Source organism: Lithobates pipiens, unplaced genomic scaffold (assembly GCF_037356315.1).
Source record: "Lithobates pipiens isolate NorthernLeopardFrog02 unplaced genomic scaffold, aLitPip1_a1.2 Scaffold_27, whole genome shotgun sequence".
Taxonomy (NCBI): domain Eukaryota; kingdom Metazoa; phylum Chordata; class Amphibia; order Anura; family Ranidae; genus Lithobates; species Lithobates pipiens.
In genome coordinates this window covers 16,142,016-16,165,561 of record NW_027507788.1, presented here as the reverse complement: position 1 = coordinate 16,165,561, position 23,546 = coordinate 16,142,016, and the positions used below count along the sequence as shown (strand labels likewise).

The following is a 23,546-nucleotide window of genomic DNA, read 5'->3' as shown; positions in this document are numbered from 1 at the left end:
CACAATTCCTCCCGATGACACCAACGGTGGGGCATAATTCATCCCGATGACACCAATGGTGGGGCACAATTCTTCCCAAGTAAACCAATGATGGGGCACAATTCCTCCCAATTACAGCAATGATGAGGCATAATTCCTCCCAATTACACCAACAATGGGGCACATTTTCTCCCAATTACATCAATGATGTGACACAATTCCTCCCAATTACATCAACGATGGGGCACAATTCCTCCCAATGACACCAACAATGGGGCACATTTCCTCCCAATTACACCAATGATGAGGCACAATTCCTCCCAAAGACACCAACGGTGGGGCACATTTCCTCCCAATGACAACAATGATGAGGCACAATTCCTCCCAAAAACACCAACAGTGGGGCACATTTCCTCCCAATGACAACAACATTGGGGCACAATTTCTCCCAATGACGCCAACGATGGGGCACAATTCCTGCCAATTCCACCAATGACGGGGCACAATTCCTCCCAATGACGCCAACAAGAGGACACAATTCCTCCCAATGACACCAACGACATGACACAATTCCTTCCAATGACACCAACGATGGGGCACAATAATTCCCAATTACACCAAATACGGGGAACAAATCCTCCCAATGACATTGACACCAATCACAGAGCACAATTCCTCCCAAAGACACCAACGGTGGGGCACATTTTCTCCCAAAGACAACAACATTGGGGCACAATTCCTCCCAATGACACCAACAATAGGGCCCAATTCCTGCCAATGACACCAACAATGGGGCACAATTCCTGCCAATTATACCAACAATGGGGCACAATTCCTCCCAGTGACACCAACGATGGGGCACAATTCCTGCTAATGACATCAACGGTGGGGCACAATTCCCATCCCATACCCCGTAAATACTTCAGTTCTTTCCAAACCATTCTGAGTCATTTTACATGGCAAGGTAAGAAGCCTCTCTGTGCTCATTACAAACCCATCAAGTACAGATAACTTGGGGAATCCAATTATGTTGACTTTGCTGATTATTTCTATGCCACTGAAAAAAAATTTGGAATGAAAAAACAAAAAAATGTGGCTTTAAGAGGTATGGGCGGAAGTGATGTTTTGATGTCACTTCTGCCCTGCTATGATATGGAGACAGATGGGGCCCATCTTAGCCTCACTCGTCTCCACATCCAGCCATGGACAGGTCCCGATCGCTTCTGCCACTGCCGACGGCTCCGGTAAGCGGCGGAGGGAGCGGGAGAGCGGCGGGAAGAAGGGGGCATTCTCCCGTCACCGATGACAGTGATCTCGCGGCAAATCCGCCGCAGAGACCACCATTATCGTGCACAGAACCACTGGCTCCAAAGATGACAGCTGCTGCCATTACCGAGCTATCCATCTTCAAAGTGCCGACGTATATATAGAGGAGCCGGTCGGCAAGTGGTATAACCCCTCTAGGCCCTTGTACACACGGTTGGATAATCTGTCGGATTGCGTCTTATCGGACCGTGTTGTCGGATAATCCGACTGTGTGTGGTATGCATCGGACTGATTCCGTCTGAATCTCCGTCCGACCCAATTTTCCAATATGTTGGAAATATTTCCCGACCAACTGGGCCGGACGGACCTAATCCGATCATGTGTAGAGCATTTTCATCGGACCAAGTGCCACGCATGCTCAGATCAAATTCCTACATCAAAGCTATTGGCTACTAGCCTGAATGTAGTCCCGTCGTAACGAAATTTCATCATCACGTTCTGAAAGATCGGATTTTTTTCGCCAACTTGGCCCGACCGTGTGTATGCAACAGTTTCGGACAAAATCCGACAGGCAAAATCCGACGGATTTGGTTGTGGAAATCTCCGACCGTGTGTACAAGGGCTAAAAGAGGACACTTACTAGATATAAAAACAAAAATCGCTTGTTACATGTACTGAGAGCCTCTGCCTGCTCACCACCGTGGCTGCACAACGTCAGAGCAGTGTTGCCAACCTACCAGATTGAAATTTACTGACACAACACCCAAAGTTTACTGGCACAACCAAGTTTTTACTGGCATTTCCAAAAGTTACAAAATTACAGTTTTAAGTGCAAATGAGAGTATTTAGGCTACAAACAAGTACAATATGCAATTAGCAATATGATTTAAGGTGGATAATAAGGCAAAAAATATATTTCTTATTTTATTTTTGATATAGTAAGTAAGTAGCTCAGGGACAGGACTCAGGGGGGCAAGAAAATAGAATGGGCGGCACACATAAAATTGACTCTCACGGGGACACTGACAGCCGTGTGTGGTAGCACAGATAATGATGACACCTCACTGACACGTCCCCATCCTGAGTCACAGACAGTCTCTTTCCAAGCCAAGTGGTCCTTCCAGTCTAAAGAGCACTGATGGTCCCGTTCCCAGCCTGCCTTGCTCCCATACCGCAGACCAGCACGCGAGGCTCTGGCTGCTCTGCTTGGCTCCATCGCACTATGACAGGGGCGGACTGATCATTGGGCCACTCGAGCACTGCCCGAGGGCCCCGAGCCACTAGGGGGCCCCATCAGGGTTGCCAGCCTCAGTAAAATCAGGGACAGTATGTAAAAATCTGTGTTTTTTTTTACATCTGTCTCTGAAATGTCCTTTACCGACATGCTTTTGGTCTAAAAATCCTGAGATTATAGCTGCCCCACTTCTCCAGTACCTTCTCAGCCAATAGAAACATGTCTGTGTATACTGTGTGTACACGTATGTGTATACTGTGTGATTGTATACGGTGTGTGTGTATACTGTGTGGCCCCATAATCTCGAATTGCCTGGGGGCCCCATAATCTCCTATTGCCCGGGGGCCCCATGAGTTGTCAGTCCGCCCCTGCACTATGACATCACACGACATGCTCAGGCACCGCCTCTGCCAGAGCCGCCCGGTCACACTGTAACAGTCACTGGTCTCAGCCGGCTCCGGACCAAGCCGAGCGTCACAGCCATATATTTTACTGGCAACATTTTACTTTTATTGGCATTTCCTGGCAGTAAAAATATTGGCAGTTGGCAACACTGCATCAAAGGCTCGAAACCTCTCCTCTGCACATGTATCGACCTCGGAATGGTCTTCGTTTGGGGAGTGAAGAAGAGTTCATTGGAGTCTTCCTGACTCATCCTTGAGGTGAGCAGATTAAATAGCTGGTGGTGGTTTGCACGAGCAATAAGAATTATTGAGAAGCACGGTGATAGGATAATAAAACTGGAGCACTACTATCAAGATTTATATTGATTTATGGGACATTTATGATGATTTTTTTCTGAATTTTAATTTTATTGCATGTATACATAGCGTCTTTTGGTACACATACATACATATATATCCACTTTGCGACCGGCGCACATCGATGTACATCGGCAGAATGGCACAGGCAGGCATATTGGCATACAGGTACGTCCAGTTTTAAATTCCGCCATGCCATCGCGGGTCCCGCGGACTCGATCGCCGCGGGCACACCCGCGATCGTCTCACGGGGCGGCTGAACGAGGAGATGCCGTTGTAAACAGCATCTCCCCATTCTGCCTAGCAACAAGTGACGCTGATCTCTGCTCCATGTGATTGGAGCTGAGATCAGTGTTCACTAAAACAAAGCCCAGCCCTCTCCACAGTTAGTAACACACCCCTAGGAACACTTAACCCCTACCCTGCCACCCACTGGTTAACCCCTTCACTGCCAGTGTCATTTACACAGGAATCACTGCATTTGTATAGCACTGATTGCTGTATAAATGACAATGGTCCCAAAAATGTGTCAAAAATGTCCGATGTGTCCGTCATAATGTCGCAGTCACAATAAAAAACGCTGATTGCCGCCATTACTAGTAAAAAAAAAAATTATTAATAAAAATGCTATAAAACTATCCCCTGTTTTGTAAGCGCTATAACTTTTGCACAAACCAATCAATAATCGCTTATTGCGATTGTTTTTACCAAAAATATGTAGAAGAATACGTATCGGCCTAAACTGAGGAAAAAAAAATGTTTTTTTATATATTTTTGGGGGATATTCATTATAACAAAAAGTAACAAATAATGCGTTTTTTTCAAAATTGTCACTCTATTTTTGTTTATAGCGCAAAAAATAAAAAAACGCAGAGGTGATCAAATACCACCAAAACAAAGCTCTATTTATGGGGAAAAAAAAGGAAATCAATTTTGTTTGGGAGTCACGTCGCACGACCGCGCAATTGTCAGTTAAAGCAACGCAGTGCCGAATCGAAAAAAGTGGTCTGGTCTTAATCCAGCAAAATGGTCTGGGGCTGAAAGTGGTTAAATGTATGTATGTCACGCAGTTGCGGCAGAAGTGACGGGGGCGATTGGGGATTTTCGCCCTCCGGGACACGGAGGGAGCCACACGAGCTGCACTGGTGCTGGGGGCACCTATGGTGGACAAGTGGGGGGGGGGGGGGTGGGAGGGAGTCATCTGCGACCCATTTGAATTACTTTACTAATAACGAGCAGCACCATAATAATCCCAGGAAGCACGAGGATCTTTTAGTGATCCCGAGCGTCCTGGAGTGTATGGTCATCGGTCTTTCCAATGCTCCAATGTAAGTACTTGGCACATGTCAGTTCATCAATCTGTTTCTGTGGCAGGTAAAAGCTACAACTAATATATAGCTATTAATACCACTACTTTCTTCAGCAGATTCACCTGGCCTTCTTCAGTTATCCATAGAGCCATAGATCTTCTGTGCAAGCCTTATGCCGCGTACACACGACCGGACTTTCCGGCAGACAGGGTCTTCCCAACGGACTTACGGCGGACTTCCGATGGACTTTCCGAATGAACGGACTTGGCCACACACAATCACACCAAAGTCTGACGGATTCGACCGTGATGATGTACGACCGGACTAGAATAAGGAAGTTCATAGCCAGTAGCCAATAGCTGCCCTAGTGTCGGTTTTCGTCCGTCGGACTAGCATACAGGCGAAATGATTTGATTTTTCGACCGGACTCGAGTCCGTCGGAAAGATTTGAAACGTGTTCTAAATCTAAAATCCGTCTGAGTCCTGCGTTCGCCCCTGACATCCTCTTCGCCACTCACCCTGGCCGTTTATTGGCTAGAGTGGATGGATTGAAAGCAGCGCAGCCATTGGCTCACGCTGCTGTCATTCACATCCAATGACGTGGCGCGTCGGGAGTTGGGGCCGAGCGAAACAGCGAGTGGCCGTCACGGGAGCGCACCCGCAAGCACTCCACACTATGCGAGGGAGCTCGCATGAAGTTGTGGAGTCCTTTGCGGGAGGGAGCCGGGACCCCAGAAGAGCAGGTTTGGGGCCACTCTGTGCAAAACGAGCTGCACAGTGGAGGTAAGTATAACATATTTGTTGTTTTTTTTTTTTAATTGCCTTTAGTGATCCTTTAAGTCCACATTGAGAGTCACTAATGCCTCATCTGCACTGAGCGGAACGGTTCGGGTCAGTACAGTTTGAAAGGGTTAGAATGGCCTATTCAGGTGAGCGTTTCCACTGCAAGTCGGACCACCAGGGGTCATACGGGGTCCAGGATTTCTCCAGAGCTTCTCCCATCCTTTGGAACTCCCTACACCAATCTGTCCGACTGTCCCCTAATCTATCCATCTTTAGACGATCCCTGAAAACCCTTCTCTTCAAAGAAGCCTATCCTGCTTCTAACTAACCTTTTGTATCAATTGACCCTTCCTTTTTAGATTGTAAGCTCTAACGAGCAGAGTCCTCTGATTCCTTTTGTTCCAAATTGTAATATAACTGTAATGTCTGCCCTCATGTTGTTAAGCGCTGCGCAAACTGTTGGCGCTATATAAAACCTGTACAATAATAATAATAATAATAATAATACACTATATTACTAATAGTATTGGGACGCCTGTCTTTACACACACATAAACTTTAATGGCATCCCAGTCTTAGTCCGTAGGGTTCAATATTGAGTTGGCCCATTGTAGCTATAACAGCTTCAACTCTTCTGGGAAGGCCGTCCACGAGGTTTAGGAGTGTGTCTATGGGAATGTTTGACCATTCTTCCAGAAGCGCGTCCTGACCTCAACCCGATAGAACACCTTTGGGGTGAATTAGTGCGGAGACTGCGAGCCAAGACTTCTTGTCCAGCATCAGTGCTTGACCTCACAAATTAATTTCTGGAAGAATAGTAAAACATTCCCAAAGACACCCTCCTAAACCTTGTGGACGGCCTTCCCAGAAGAGTTGAAGCTTTTATAGCTGCAAAGGGTGGGCCAACTCAATATTGAACCCTACAGACTAAGACTGGGATGCCATTAAAGTTCATGTGCGTGTTAAGGTAGGTGTACCATTTATTCATAGGTCCTTCAGTTTATAGTCCATATAAATACAGGCATACCGCACTTTTAAGTACACAATGGGGTTTATTTACTAAAGCTGGAAAGTGCAAAATCAGGCTCACGTCTGCATAGAAACCAATGAGCTTCTAACTCCAGCTTGTTCAATTAAGCTTTGGTAATAAAATCTGGAAGCTCATTGGTTTCTATGCAGAAGTGAGACGGATTGTACACATTCTAGCTTTAATAAATAAACCCCATTGTGTACTTAAAAGTGGGGTATGCCTGTAGATTATAACAATGTGATAGGTTGTGTAACCATAAAATTTCCATCCACAAATGGCCTTCGACAAGGTGATTAGAAGCAAAATCCAGCAGGAGCTTCAGAGTATTAAAGAGAAGAGAGGCACCTCTAAAGCCCTTGTACACACGGTCGGAGAATCCGTCGGAATGTGTCCTATCGGACCGTGTTGTCGGATAATCTGACTGTGTGTGGTCTGCATCGGACTGATTCTGTCCGAATCTCCGTCGGACCCAATTTTCCAACATGTTGGAAATATTTCCCGATCAACAGGTTCGATCGGACATACTCCGATCATGTGTAGAGAATTTTGATCGGATCAAGTGCCACGCATGCTCAGATCAAATTCCTACATCAAAGCTATTAGCTACTAGCCTGAACGTAGTCCCATCGTAACAAAATTACGTCATCACGTTCTGAATGATCGGATTTTTCGACAACTTAGTCCGACCAACGGATTTGGTTGTCGAAATCTCCGACCGTGTGTACAGGGGCTAAGAGCCGGTTCACACAGGGGCAACCTGAGATCCGACTTCAAGTCGCCCGGTTGAGAAAATCAATGGAAGTGAATGGAGCCATCTTAATGTACACTACTGAAGTTGCTCCGACTTCAGAAAAGGTTCCTGTAGGACTTCAATCCGACTTCTAGGCGACTGGTACCCATTGTTTTCAATGGAAGTTGCTTCCAAGTTGGATCCCCGTCTTAACTGAAGCAACTTTCCAGGAAATAAAAATAGTTTTCTAGGCAAACCCCTCCCTCCCACAGAGCCGATTATTATGTGATTGGCCACTGGCAATGCCCCCTGTCCTAGAGGCAACTTGAAGTTGCCTTGTAAGTTGCCTCAAGTCGTGTCCAAGTTGCCTCCCAAAGTCGCGCTGGAAGTCGTGTTGCCCCTGTGTGAACCGTCCCTTAGTGTAGCAATATGTTGCTAAATGTTGTACCTTCATTAAATGTAACCATATTGCTACACTTAGAGGCGCCTCTCTTCTCTTTTATACTCAGTTATGCCATGAAGCTACTTGTATATCAAGACATCTCTTGTAAATGCTTGTCTTGCAAAACGAACCAAGTTACTCTCAAACCAAGGTTTTTACTGTACTTTACTATGCTATAGTTTTTTGTAATTTTTATTTTTTTAGACTGATGCTTGTGTTGAGGGCAGGGCTGGACTGGGACAGAAATGTGGCCCTGGACTTCATCGTGACCGGCCCACTTACATTTTGAGTGTCCCATTAGCACCCCCTTACATCAGAGTGTCCCATCAGCACCCCCTTACATCAGAGTGTCCCATCACCAGCCCCCCTACAACAGAGTGTCCCATCAGCACCCCTTACATCAGAGTGTCCCATCACCAGCCCCCTTACATCAGAGTGTCCCATCACCAGCCCCCTTACATCAGAGTGTCCCATCACCAGCCCCCTTACATCAGAGTGTCCCATCACCAGCCCCCTTACATCAGAGTGTCCCATCACCAGCCCCCTTACATCAGAGTGTCCCATCACCAGCCCCCTTACATCAGAGTGTCCCATGAGCACCCCTTACATCAGAGTGTCCCATTACCAGCCCCCTTACATCAGAGTGTTCCATTACCAGCCCCCTTACATCAGAGTGTCCCATCACCAGCCCCCTCACATCAGAGTGTCCCATCACCAGCCCCCTTACATCAGAGTGTCCCATGAGCACCCCTTACATCAGAGTGTCCCATTACCAGCCCCCTTACATTAGAGTGTCCGATCAGAACCCCTTACATCAGAGTGTCCCATCAGAATCCCTTACATCAGAGTGTCCCATTACCAGCCCCCTTACATCAGAGTGTCCCATCACCAGCCCCCTTACATCAGAGTGTCCCATCACCAGCCCCCTTACATCAGAGTGTCCCATCAGCACCCCCTTACATCAGAGTGTCCCATCAGCACCCCCTTACATCAGAGTGTCCCATCAGCACCCCCTTACATCAGAGTGTCCCATCAGCACCCCCTTACATCAGAGTGTCCCATCAGCAGCCCCCTTACATCAGAGTGGCCCACCAGCAGCCCCCTTACATCAGAGTGGCCCACTGAGCCATCGGCCCACCGGGAAACTCCCAGTAGTCCCAATGGCCAGTACATGCCTGGTTGAGGGGCCTGGTGGAGCAGAGATCTAGACAAGGGCACCACAGCAACTGTAACTACACAGCGAGCTTATTGTCTTCAAGTAACAAGGCTTAAAGTTGACTTTGTGTCACTGGGTGCACGACTCTTCATTCATAGTCACACGTTCCTGTTATATAAAGTGTTTGTAACTATGACGGAAACAACATAGGAAAACAAATACAATATTTCACCCTCCTCCTCTGTGTAGTATATAACAAGAGGTTTTGGAAACAAGCGTGCACTGGCTAAAGTTCAGGGCCCTTCCATCATGACAATGGCTTTAGCAGGTCTGCTGGTTCTCTTTGCTCTCGTACCTTCAGGTAAGGAGTCCAATGATTTTGAACATTGAATCAACAAACATTTAATATTTTTATCCAAAGTATTAATTTTTTTCATAATTATATTTTTAGATAGTGATTTGTGGTATAAACTAAAAAAGCTAACAATTAATTTTGTCCGATGTACACGTTTTATTCAACATCTTAACTTCCTATAGATACAAATGTGTGATATAAAACATGGTATATTATTCAAATAATTCATAAGCATGCTGAAAAAATATTTTCACTGTATGATTTTATTTAAAGGAGAACTATAGGCAAAAACTTATTTTTTTTTCCCTTGTAATAGAAATAAGCATGACAGGTCCTCGTTTTTTTTGACAGATCTGGGGTCAAAAAGACCTCAAATCTCTCATTTACGTTTAAAAGCAAGAAAAAAAAATGCCTATAAGAGAAGAAAAAAACAATCCCTTTATGGTAAGGTGCCCAGATTTAAAAAAAAAGAATTCAGAAATCTGGGAAGATATATATATATATGTATATGTATATATATATATATATATATATATATATATATATATATATATATATATATATATATATATATATATATATATATATATATATTTATTTATTTATTTGGCAAATAGTAAACTATTTTATAAGCATATTTTTCTCAAATAATATATGCAGTGTTTGTGGTATGTGTTTACATAATGATTGTATGATACAGTATCTCACAAACGTGAGTACACCCCTCACATTTTTGTATATATTTTATTCTATCTTTTCATGTGACAACGATGAAGAAATGACACTTGTCTTCAATGTAAAGTAGTGAGTGTACAGCTTGTGTAACAGTGTAAATTTGCTGTCCCCTCAATATAACTCAACACACAGACGTTAATGTATAAACTGCTGGCAACAAAAGTGAGTACACCCCTAAATGAAAATGTCCAAATTGGGCCCAAGGTGTCAATATTTTGTGTTGCCACCATTATTTTCCAGCACTGCCTTAACCCTCTTGGGCATGGAGGTCACCAGAGCTTCACAGGTTGCCACTGGAGTCCTCTTCCCCTCCTCCATGACAACATCACTGAGCTGGTGGATGTTGGAGACCTTGCGCTCCTCCACCTTCCGTTTGAGGATTCTCCACAGATGCTCAATAGGGTTTAGGTCTGGAGACATGCTTGGCCAGTCCATCACCTTTACCCTCAGCTTCTTTAGCAAGGCAGTGGTCATCTTGGAGGTGTGTTTGGGGTTGTTATGTTGGAATACTGCCCTGCAGCCCAGTCTCTAAAGGGAGGGGATCATGCTCTGCTTCAGTATATCACAGTACATGTTGGCATTCATGGTTCCCTCAATGATCTGTAGCCCCCCAGTGCCGGCAGCCCTCATGCAGCCCCAGACCATGACTCTCCCACCACCATGCTTGAGTGTAGACAAGACACACTTGTCTTTGTACTCCTCACCTGGTTGCCGCCACACACGCTTGTCACCATCTGAACCAAATAAGTTTATCTTGGTCTCATCAGACCACAGGACATGGTTCCAGTAATCCATGTTCTTAGTCTGATCCAGACATCTTCTGGATATGACGCTGAGCATGTGCACTCAAGGTCGACCATCACCTGTTCTGAGTGGAACCTGTGCTGTTAAACCGCTGTATGGTCTTGGCCACCATACTGCAGCTCAGTTTAAGGGTCTGGGTAACCTTCTTATGGCCTAGGACATCTTTATGTAGAGCAACAATTCTTTTTCAGATCCTCAGAGAGTTCTTTGCCATGAGGTGCCATGTTGAACTTCCAGTGACCAGTATGAGAGATTGAGAGTGATAACACCAAATTTAACACACCTGAGACCTTGTAACACTAACGAGTCACATGACACCGGGGAGGAAAAATGGCTAATTGGGCCCAATTTGGACATTTTCACTTAGGTGTTTACTCACTTTTGTTGCCAGCGGTTTAGACATTAATGGCTGTGTGTTGAGTCATTTTGAGGGCACAGAAAATTTACACTGTTATACAAGCTGAACACTCACTACTTTATATTGTAGACAAGTGTCATTTCTTCAGTGTTGTCACATGAAAAGATAGAATAAAATATTTACAAAAATGTGAGGGAAGAACTCACTTTTTTGAGATATTGTATATACAATATTTCTGGAAATCATTTCATACCAGCCCTATAGCATTATTATACCAGCCCAACCACATAACGTCATTATTTTCTTGTTCATAAATGGGAAAACCATGTATTTTTAAAGCACAATTGAAGAGAATATTATACTCACCGGTGCCCACCAATGCAGCCTTACCAGTGTCCTTCAATGCAGAGTAATTGGTGCCCATCAGCTCAGCCTGATCAATGCCCCATTAATTCAGCCTCATCAGTGCCCAGCCTCATCAGTGCAGCCTCACCAGTGCCAATCAATGCAGCTTCACCAGTGCCAATCATTGCAGCCTGATCAGTGCCCATTAATACAGCCTTACCAGTGGCCATCAACACAGCCTTACCAGTGTCCATTTCATACCAGCCCTATAGCATTATTATACCAGCCCAACCACATAACGTCATTATTTTCTTGTTCATAAATGGGAAAACCAAGTATTTTTTTTTTTTTTTTTTTTTTTTTTACTGTAAATTTTTATTATGAGATGAAAAGAAAAATCAGCAAAAAGATACATAGCCAAATGGGCATACCCTGGCAGTAAACTTGTTAAACAGGTAGAGTACATACAGATACAGGTATGCAAATATGGTGTATAACACAGTAACATATCAAAAATTCTTACAGGATACTCGGTTTTGAAGGAAGGGGAGGTTTGCAAAAGGGATGAGTGAGGACATATAAGAGTACAAATATGAAAATATGAAAACAGGTATAACCATAGTTTGATTTGCGGACATAGTATAAACAAACTGAATGAGGGAGAAAAATCAGACAGGAGAAAAATATACGGGTAGGTTCAGTATAGGTACTTTGGGTGTATTCTTGATTATGGGTAACATCAAGCTTTAGAAAGAGATATAAAATGGATATGATACCCAGGATGTTCAGTGCAATGGGCTACTCCTGGGGTCTGCTATCCAAAGTTTCCAGGCATAGAGGAATTTATCGGTTGTGAGGTTAGCTTTAGCAAAGGCGTATTCTAATACAAAATGGTTATTCAGCAGTATGAGGACTTGTTTCAGGGTCGGGGAATGAACAGATTTCCAACTTTTTGCAATAGCTAGTCGGGCGGCGATAAGGATGTGGGTCAGTAAGGCGTGTAGATGGTGCGGCCACGAGAGGACAGATAGACCTAGTAGTAAGTCAGTGGGAGAGAGCAGGAAAGTTATTTTACAAATCTGGTGTATTAGGTTTTTAATTTTTTTCCAGAATGGTTGTATATAGGGGCAGCTCCACCAGATATGCAGTAATGTACCTCTATCACCGCAGTTCCTCCAACAATTAGGTGAGGAAGAGGGAAAAATTTTAGCCAGTCTGGTCGGTGTGTAGTACCAACCGTGGTAAAGTTTCATCAGAGATTCCCAATGTGAGATGCAGTGAGAGAAGCGTGTCGGAGCATTCAGAGCTTTCTGACAAGTTTCTGGGGGAACTACGTGTTGCAGTTTAGATGACCAGTATGCAGTGCGTGCAGGGTCAACTTCTGGGACTGGCGAGGTGAGTATTTTGTAGATGAGTGAAATGCCTCCCTTTTTTTGAGATTTATTCCCAAAAAACTGAAGCAGGGGATCCTTGAGTGAGTTCTTGGAGGAAAGAGGGAGATTTGCTAGGATGGACCTGATCCGGAGATATAAGAAGAATGTTGTGGAGGGGACATGATAGTTGTGTTGTAGTTGGGAGAAGGGTAGGAGAGTTGCTGAAGAAAATAATGTGTTCAGATTAGTGATCCCAGCTGCGACCCAGACCCCTACGGGGAGATCGGGAAAACCAAGTATTTTTAAAGAACAATTGAAGAGAATATTATACTCACCAGTGCCCACCAATGCAGCCTTACCAGTGTCCATCAATGCAGCCTGTTCAGTGCCCATCAATGAAACCTGTTCAGTGCCCAGCAGCTCAGCCTGTTCAGTGCCCCTCAATGCAGCCTGTTTAGTACCCAGCATCTCAGCCTGTTAACTTCTCCCATCAGCTCAGCCTGTTCAGTGCCCAGCATCTCAGCCTGTTCAATGCCCATCAGCTCTGCCTGTTCAGTGTCTAACAGATCTGCCTGTTCAGTGCCCAGCAGCTCTGCCTGTTCAGTGTCCATCAGCTCAGCCTGTTCAGTGCCCAGCAGCTCAGCCTTTTCAGTGCCCATCAATGCAGCCTGTTCAGTGCCCAGCAGCTCAGCCTGTTTAGTGTCCCTCAGCCCAGCCTGTTCAGTTCTCATCAATGCAGCCTGTTCAGTGCCCAGCAGCTCAGCCTTTTCAGTTCCCATCAATGCAGCCTGTTCAGTGCCCATCAGCTCAGCCTGTTCAGTGCCCATCAGCTAAGCCTGTTCAGTGGCCAGCAGCTCAGCCTGTTCAGTGCCCATCAGCTAAGCATGTTCAGTGCCCAGCAGCTCAGCCATTTCAGTGCCCAGCAGCTCAGCCTGTTCAGTGCCCATCAGCTCAGCCTTACCTGTGATCAGTGCATAGCGAGTGAGGAGAGCAGACAGCGTGGAGTGGGGGCCATCTTCCTGCCCAGCCACGGATCAGACCATACTGGTAAGCCAGGTGACGACTGGGAAGTTTTTTTTCCAAGAATGCGTAGAGGAATTTTGCATGTCGAAATTGCTACAGACGATCGGAATTTCCGATTGGGGAGTCTGAGCAGAAATTCTCTCTGATGGGAATGGGGCCTTACTAGTGTATAATGTATATTATACCTAAATGTGTCTATTTTTTTTTGTATAGGGTTTTCACTCTCCTGCATTAAATGTATCAGTTTAACTGGAACAATCTGCACAGGAAGTGCGGAGACCTGCCTGTCAGGATACAGTTGTGTCACCTCATTATCTACGACAACTTTAGGTACGTGAATTGTATTTACTGATAAACCACAGGATTATTATTATTAGGAACAATTGTATCAGCCGCACTCCGCTCTTAAGCAGTCCATAGATTAGGCAATTCCCATTAGGCAAGTACGGGGATGTGATTTCGCACTGAATGGCCGCCCTGCCGCAGTACATACATGCGGGGCGGTCCGGAAACGGTTAAAGCCGATAGGTAAATTGTGCATCTTTTCTATCATGGATGCCGACTGCCTAATATTCACAAACTATTTGTATTCAGGTTTGGCCGTTGCGTCTTCAAGTCTCACACGAGGATGTTCCCCCAACAACCAATGCAACATCACTGGAAGCTTAACCTTTGCAGGCGGCAGGCTCGCAATCGCAACCGCGTGCTGTGACACCGACAACTGTGCGTCCGCCATACCGCCTTGTAAGTACATTGGGAACATTCCTTCCCGCCTCTACCATAGATGTCATAGTTACATAGCTGATACGTTTGAACAAAGATACCAGTCTATAGAGGTTCAACCAGAGGGTGTTTTTGTTTGTTTATCTATGTTCATTTACGTCAGGTTACTCATATCTCTTACTAGTTCCAGTATATAACCCCTTCCATAGCAATCTTTTTTTTATTTATTTTTTTATTTACTAACAGTGTAAATGCAACAGCCGATGCACATGAAACGCCAGCGTACATTATTTTTTTTTTACAAAACAGTGTAAATTTGCTGTCCCCTCAAAATAACTCAACACCCAGTTGTTAAAGTCTAAACCGCTGGCAACAAAAGTGAGTACACCCCTAAGTGAAAATGTCCAAATTGGGCCCAATTAGCCATTTTCCCTCCCCGGAGTCATGTGACTCGTTAGTGCTACAAGGTCTCAGGTGTGAATGGGGAGCAGGTGTGTTAAATTTGGTGTTATCGCTCTCACGCTCTCATACTGGTCACTGGAAGTTCAACATGGCACCTCATGGCAAAGAACTCACTGAGGATCTGAATAAAAAAAGAATTGTTGCTCTACATAAAGATGGCCTAGGCTATAAGAAGATTGGCAGGACCCTGAAACTGAGCTGCAGCACGGTGGCCAAGACCATACAGCGGTTCAACACGACAGGTTCCACTCAGAACAGGCCTCGCCATGATCAATCAAAGAAGTTGAGTGCACGTGCTCAGCGTCATATTCAGAGGTTGTCTTTGGGAAATAGACGTACGAGTGCTACCAGCATTGCTGCAGAGGTTGAAAGGGTGGTGGGGGGTCAGCCTGTCAGTGCTCAGACCATACGCCACACACTGCATCAAATTGGTTTGCATGGCTGTTGTCCCAGAAGGAAACCTCTTATAAGGATGATGCACAAGAAAGCCCGCAAACAGTTTGCTGAAGACAAGCATCAAGTCTGATGAGAACAAGACTAACTTATTTGGTTCAGATGGTGTCAAGCGTTTGTGGCGGCAACCAGGTGAGGAGTACAAGTCAAGTCAAGCATGGTGGTGGGAGTGTCATGGTCTGGGGCTGCATGAGTGCTGCTGGCACTGGGGGGCTACAGTTCATTGAGGGAACCATGAATGCCAACATGTACTGTGACATACTGAAGCAGAACATGATCCCCTCCTTTCTGAGACTGGGCCCAGGGCAGTATTCCAACATGATAACCACCCCAAACACACCTCCAAGATGACCACTGCCTTGCTAAAGTAGCTGAGGGTAAAGGTGATGGACTGGCTAAGCATGACTCCAGACCTAAACCCTATTGAGCATCTGTGGGGCATCCTCAAACAGAAGGTGGAGGAGCGCAAGGTCTCCAACATCCAACAGCTCTATGATGTCATCATGGAGGAGGGGAAGAGGACTCCAGTGGTGACCTGTGAAGCTCTGGTGACCTCCATGCCCAAGAGGGTTAAGGCAGTGCTGGAAAATAATGGTGGCCACACAAAATATTGACACTTTGGGCCCAAATTGGACTTTTTCACTTAGGGGTGTACTCAGTTTTGTTGCCAGTGGTTTAGACATTATTTTCTTGGCTAAATTGCCTTTAGTAAAGCGACCTAAGATTTCTGGAAGGAACTGCAGGGCTTTTTTTGCTGAAAATGCTCTAAGCGAGAAAAAGAATCACTACATCCAAGGACCAGTACGTTGCAAAATATTACAATTGTATCTTAGAGTTTAGATATAATTTAGGGATACTTCAGAAAATAGACAATTTTAACCGATTCATCGTTTTCAGTATCTATAGCAAAATCAGGGTTTTCAAATGCAAAACCGGTAATAAAGCTACATTTTGACTTCCTTGTCCCCATAAAAAAAGTCGAATTGTGATCATGTCAAACTAATAATTCTTCTTTTTCCGCAGTGCCATCAACTTCGAGTTCCTCAAACAATCTGACGTGTAGCACCTGTTCCTCAAGTACAAGCGACTATTGTAGTTCTTCTAACACCCTGCAGTGTACGGGCCTTGAGACACAATGTGGACGAATATCTACGTCTACTACAGGTACATCTTCTGTTTTGTGAATTCCTGAAGCCTTGGCTCCTGGGAGATTGGTCTGCTACTGTTGATGTAGGATGACACTGAAGGGAATCTGTGCCTTAATGGTCATACACACGGGCAGGTTCAATAGAAACCGGCCCGGCATTTGGCCCGTGTGTATGACAGCCTTGGCTCCTGGGAGATTGGTCTGCTACTGTTGATGTAGGACAGTGATGGTGAACCTTGGCGTCCCAGATGTTTTGGAACTACACTTCCCATCAGGCTTAACTACAGTGCAGTGTAGTTGAGCACCATGGGAAATGTAGTTCTAAAACATCTGGGGTGCCAAGGTTCGCCATCACTGATGTAGGATGACATTGAAGGGAATCTGTGCCTTAATGGCCATACACACGGGCAGGTTCAATAGAAAGCGGCCGGCATTTGGCCCATGTGTATGACAGCTGGTCCAACAGAACCCCGGCCAAAAGGTCCTGCTTCTGACGAAGGGGCATGACCGACTAAGGTCTGCTGATCAGTTTGTGATCAGTGTTCTCAGGCAATGGCTAAAGGCCCGTACACACAGTCAGAAAATCTAAAGTTAATTTTTCGTCCGATGAACAATGTGCTGATTTTCTGATCGTTAGTATGCTGCTTTTGACTGCCGATTACGAATTTTCGACAGACACAAAATGGATGTGCAGGCTCCAAAATTTTTGTCTAATGTGGCCACAACGTCCGATTTTCTTTTGTTTTTTTGCCCAAAAAAATGTGAAGAACAAGACTATGCATGCTCAGGAATGAAAGGACACATACAAAACAATTCAACACATTACTTCACTTCTGATGTTGAATTCTGTCATCCGAAAATTTTCTGACGGTTAGTACCCTCTTCACTTTTGATTGGAGACTGGCATCCAACAAAAAACTGACGAAAATGTGTCCAATAATCTGACTGTGTGTGCAAGGCTTAAGAGAGCTGACCGGTGTGCTCTGGTGGGGGGCCGTCCCCCTATGAGAACATAATAGCTCAGCAGGAGTATCACCATACTAACGTTGGATAGTTAGTACAGGATCTCCTCCCGAGCTCTTCAGTTTTTTTTTTCGTTTAGCCCACTGGGTTCAATGAAAAATAAAACTGATAGTGTGTACTAGGCTTTACTTCTGGGCACCTCCTGTTTATAAAAAAATAAAAATAAAAATTAAGTTTCACTTTAAAATAATGTAGCCCCCTAGTGTGCTAAATGTAAATAATTTTGTTAGTGTAGGAAAATTGGTTTGGCTGAAGGCCAGGCATGGGTTGAATCTGGGTCAGGGTTGAGTGACTCAGGGAGGCTGGATGACTCAGCAGACAGCTCTTCTGGTGCCTCCCCCTGTTTTCTGGAACCTTGGAGAAGCTTCCAGATGCAGTGGATGGAAGCTTCGAGAGGCTGTTTGGAATATTTATGAGGGTCCCAGCCAATCTCCAGCAGAAAGTGGCTGGAAGGGGCAGGCCACATCATAAATAGTCATCAGTCAGACCAGTAGGGGCAGTCGGGTGTAAGATGGAGATGGAGTGCTGAAGAGGCTTTTGGTGGCCCTTAAGAGAGCCGCCTAGTCTAGGGGGGGGGTTGCTTCAGGCTTTCAGGCTCGGGGGCTGGAGGGACCCTTTACATCAAATTGAGTAATCCTTCCCTGGAGGCACGGGAGCTAGTGAAAGGGCAGCAGGAGCAGGTCAGCACGTCTGGGAGATCTCCTGAGAAGTCAGCTGGGTGGGCTGGTGAGTGTTCAATCTGAGAGGACTGTGGAGAAGTTAGCCTGGAGGGCTGGTGAAAGGGACAGCTGCAGCCAGGTGGGCTGGCAGTGCCTGAAGAGGTGGTGCTGGACTTAGTGACCACAGGACCAAACATAAGGGCTGCGAGTCCCTGTCTGTAATGGTCCATTGCTATAAATCCTTTTAAAAGAGACATAAAGTATCTCACAAAAGTGAGTACACCCCTCACATTTTTGTAAATATTTTAAATAATTTATTATATCTTTTCGTGTGACAAAAAGAGTAGTAAAGTAGAACTATAGGCAAAACTTTTTTTTTCATTTTGGATAGAGCAAGGAAGAGTTATAACCCCTGTCAGTTTTTTTTTCTAGCCATCTGTGTCCCATTGTGGAGCTTTTCTCTTCACTTCCTGTCCCATAGCCAAACAGAAAGTGAGAGAAAAAACTTGCAAATTGCAAACCGGTGAGCTGACAGCAAAACAACTGACAAGCGTTCTAATCCCTCTGCATCAATCCAAAACTTGTTTAAAATTTTAAATTGTTAATCAAATTTGCTAGTTGCTCAATAGTTGTTAACAGCACTACTATTGCAATCATATGCAGTGCTATATGGGAAAAAAAATTATTGGGGGTGGGGGGTGTCACCATGTTTTTTCGTACCAGGTGACACCAACCCATGGACGCCACTGGTGTCTGCTTACCTTGGACACCCAAAAGGTGTGTAGACCACTAGATAGTCACTGCTTGCCTAAGGAAGTAGATGCTATGAAAATCTCCAGGCAAAACCCCCAAGCTTGGTCCCTCTGTTTTATCCCGATTATATTCCCTATTGGGTGCAGGGCATCCAGGCACACAATAGTTTCTCAGTCTCTCCACACAATAACCAGGCAGCAAGTGTCTTTTTGAATTTTAATGCTGGTTAAACTTGGTTGGGGTGTAGGGTGAGCCTTGGGATACTCCAAATTTAGTGTACACTGTAACACAGGACACTCTCTGGTAGTAGCTAAATTCTTCAAGGCAGACCTCTTGTTGTAAGAGATAGTGGACATACAGTGCAGGGGACTACAAATCTGGAAGCAGCTCTAAGCTGGCACTCTGGATCAGTCTCTCTAAGGGTTAAACAGCAACAGTCTCTCTAGGAACCCTCACTTTCACAGGCCTCTACTACTCTACTGTGTCCCTATATAAATGGATGCCTCCTTCCAGTAGCCTTACCCTGTACCATGAGCCTACAGGCCAAATCTTCAGCACACTTTCTCCAAACTATTCTCAGCAGCTATAATGATAGGTCCTCCAACTCTCCCTGAGCTGGGGCCTTGTTGAAACTCTTGCAGTCTTCAGCCTCTCTGCCCACAAAGGCAGAAGCCCTTTAGGCTGGGCCATCTTCTCTTGGACAAGGACCCTGCTGTTCCAGACTATTTATACACACCTCAGCCCCCTGCTGGTCATCCCCATGACCATGGATTGGCTGAGGCTTTAGGAATATTCAGCCCAGGGACTCCTTCTTCCAACCCATTATATTCTAGAATTTTCTAGAAGATAGGGGGAAGTAGTTGAGTAGTTGAGTAGTAGGAAGCAGGGCCGGGACAAGGGGTGGGCAGGAGGGATGGCTGCCCCTGGCGCAATGGTTTATTGCAGGGGTAGGGGGCACCCTGACCCTACCACTAAGGGAAAGGGGGGCGCAGTTTGGCATCTTTGCCCTGGGCGCTGGGTGACCTTGTGCCACCACTGGTAGGAAGTAGCTGAGCCGCAACCAACAGGACCCAGAACAGCCAAAAGCAATCACACTCTTCTCCACTTGTTAGGTGGGTGCAGCGTAGCATGGCGAAAGTAAACACACAGAGGCCCGTAATGCGGTAACCAACGTATTGAAGAACTTGTAGCAGTACAGCAGCCCTGCAAGGAAGCCCACTATATCGGGAACTTACAGTCAGTGGAGAGGAGAGTACATTGAGTGGAGGGAGACTGATGTCCCGATCACGGCCGCCGGTGATCGGCTTTTTTTTTTTCTCCTCGCGCTGACAGCGCAAGGAGGAATAATAGCCGATTACAGGCTCCGTTATATCACATGATCAGCTGTCATTGGCTGACAGCTGATCACGTGATAAGGGGTCGGGATCGACCCCTTGCACGGATCGGTGATCAGGCGAGTCTCATGGACTCGCCGATCACAGAGCGCGCCGCGCGCACCCCTCAAGGGGCGCGCAGGCCGCTCATGCACGGGACGACGTCAATAGACGTCGTCCCGGAAAAGGAGATCCGCGCTGTAGCCATCATTTGGCTATAGCGCGGATCTCAAGTGGTTAAAAATAAATAAATAATACATTTTTAAATTGTAAAAACACTTTTTTAACCCAGTGGCGCTGGCCACACACAAATGTATGGCCTCTCAGCAGGTGGGCCTTGGAGCCAAGCGGCTGCCTATTAGCGTGAATTTGTGTGAATACAGCTGTGCCGAGAGCGCACCCCCCAGCACAGTTGCCTACAGCTAATGGAAAGCTCCCAATCGCTACTTGCGATCAGGAGATTTCCAATCATGTGACCACCATGACCGCCAATTAGGGCCGTCACATGATCATAAACCCCATCCTGCCTTCTGGCATTCTAAACCCCTTAAAAGGGCCAGAAGGCATTGGCTCAAAGCGGTTGAAATTAAAAAAAAAATTGCAATTCTGGGTGGGTTGGAGCCCTCTCAGGTAGGCTATACGGGGCCCTGTGATTTCTAATGGCAGCCCTGGAGGTCAGGTACTGATTTTGGATGAGAACGCTTCACAATCAGCATTCCAATTCATCCCAAAGGTGTTCAGTAGGGATGAGCCGAACACACCCCCTGTTCGGTTTGCACCAGAACCTGTGAACAGACCTAAACTTCGTGTGAACTTTAGAACCCTATTAAAGTCTATGGGACTCGAACGTTCAAAATCTAAAGTGCTCATTTTAAAGGGTAATATGCAAGTTACTGTCCTAAAAGTGTTTGGGGACCTGGGTCCTGCCCCAGGGGACATGGATCAATGCAAAAAAAGTTTTAAAAACGGCCGTTTTTTCAGGAGCAGTGATTTTAATAATGATTAAAGTGAAACAATAAAAGTGTAATATTCCTTTAAATTTCATAGCTGGGGGGTGTCTATAGTATGCCTGTGAAGGGGCGCAAGTTTCTGGTGCTTAGAACTGTCCCTGCACAAAGTGTCATTTGTGCAGGAAAAAAAGTCCTTTAAAATCACTTGCGGCTATATTGTCGGCTCCCGTAATACAGAGAACACTCAATGAGTGTTCTCTGTATTAGCCGACAATTCATTCATTCATTGATTAAATAAAAAAAAAAGCGTGGGGGTTCCCCTAAATTCAATTACCAGGCCCTTCAGGTCTGACATGGATATTAAGGGGAACCCCGTGTCAAATTAAAAAAAAAAATTGGTCACAGACCCCCAAAGCATCCTCCCAATGTTGAGGGTATGTGGCCTGGTACGGTTCAGGAGGGAGGGGGGCCGCTCTCTCGTCCCCCCCTCTTTTCCTGCGGCCTGCCAGGTTGCGTGCTCGGATAAAGGGTCTGGTATGGATTTTTAGGGGGACCCCCACGTCAATTTTTTTTTTTAATTTGACACGGGGTTCCCCTTAATATCCATGTCAGACCTGAAGGGCCTGGTAATTGAATTTAGGGGAACCGCCACGCTTTTTTTTTTTAATCAATGAATGAATGAATTGTCGGCTAATACAGAGAACACTTATTGAATGTTCTCTGTATTACGGGGAGCCGACAATATAGCCGCAAGTGATTTTAAAAGACTTTTTTTCCTGCACAAATGACCCTTTGTGCAGGGACAGTTCTAAGCACCAGAAACATGCGCCCCTTCACAGGCATACTATAGACACCCCCCAGGTATGAAATTTAAAGGAATATTACACTTTTATTGTTTCACTTTAATCATTATTAAAATTACTGCTCCTGAAAAAACGGCAGTTTTTTAAACATTTTTTTTTAGCATTGATTCATGTCCCCTGGGGCAGGACCCAGGTCCCCAAACACTTTTTAGGACAGTAACCTGCATATTACCCTTTAAAATTAGCACTTTAGATTTCTCCCATAGACTTGTATAGGGTGTTCCGGCTTTTCGAATTTGCTGCGAACAGCCCAAAATGTTCACTGTTCGCTGAACAGGCGAACAGGCAATGTTCGAGTCGAACATGAGTTCGACTCGAACTCGAAGCTCATCCCTAGTGTTCAGTAGGGTTAAGGTCAGGGCTCTGTGCAGACCACTCAAGTTCCTCCAAACCAAATGTGTCTGACTTTTAACAACCGCTAATATAGGCAATAATCTGCATAGACAGGTCGCATGGTGAAACCAAATATCTAAATATACAGAACATGTAAGTCATTTTATATAGGTGGTATCTCAGCTTTAGAGGCATTGTCTTGCAAGCGCTTGTATTTTCCATTTTATTTTTTATTTTATTTTTTCATGTTTTTAATTCCACAGGATCTGTAACATCGACATCCGCCATTCGCGGCTGTACCACGCCAAGTGTCTGTAACTTGCTCGGAAACCAGCAGGTGACGTATGCAGACCAAAATCTAAATGCAGTCGTGACAACCTTCTGCAGTAATGGAAGCTTCAACCTCCGCAGCTCATTTTATCTGCCCGCCTTCATCGCTTTCTTCTTATTCAAATTCTTATTTTAAAGATGTTCTAATACTTATAATGTATAGAAATAAAAAAAAAAATGAAAAAAAAAAATCTTTTTTGTTTATTTTTTGTTCATTTTTAGCCAATTATTGCATCTTTGTGTTTTCCTTATGTGTCTGTGCTATGTGAAGGCAATCGAGTTGTGGTTCAACCATCATTTAGTCTCTCTCTGCACCTGCTCAACAATTTTTCAAAAAGATTTCACGAAAAAAGATTTTCAAGAAACAAGGCTAGGCTGGAGTCAATTATTTTAAAGCAAATCTAAATTACTTCCAATCCCAATTACTAAAATCTCATATAAATCCTCATATCATTTTTTAACACGCTAATATAATTTTAAAAGCTGTTTCAATCTTTTTATATACTGTATACATCTATTATTAAAAGATCACCTGGTGATCCTGCCATGACCGAGGTGACAGATACTATTGGGCTTCTTTACTGCCACAGCAGCCTGTTTTATTATTAAATGTTCATGCTTTGGTATATTCCACTGTTTCCCCTACTGTTTGATACAAGTTAGTTTATTTCTTATGCCGCTTACACACGTTCGGACTATCCGGCGGACTAAGTCCAGAGTCCGCCAGACAATTCGACCGTGTGTGGGCTCCGGTGGACTTTTTCTTCCCAAAAGTCTGTCGGACTTTGAAAGA

General features: G+C 45.0%; 1 protein-coding gene across 1 annotated transcript; it reads left to right on the top strand.

Annotated features, from left to right (window-relative positions):
- Positions 1–8,897: 8,897 nt before the first annotated feature.
- Positions 8,898–22,944, top strand: LOC143933576 (uncharacterized). Its single transcript, XM_077456523.1, has 5 exons — positions 8,898–9,052; positions 13,898–14,014; positions 14,279–14,428; positions 16,346–16,486; positions 22,687–22,944. Exons 1-5 carry the CDS (start codon positions 9,001–9,003, stop codon positions 22,887–22,889), a joined length of 663 nt encoding a protein of 220 aa, XP_077312649.1. The 5' UTR covers positions 8,898–9,000; the 3' UTR covers positions 22,890–22,944.
- Positions 22,945–23,546: the final 602 nt, after the last annotated feature.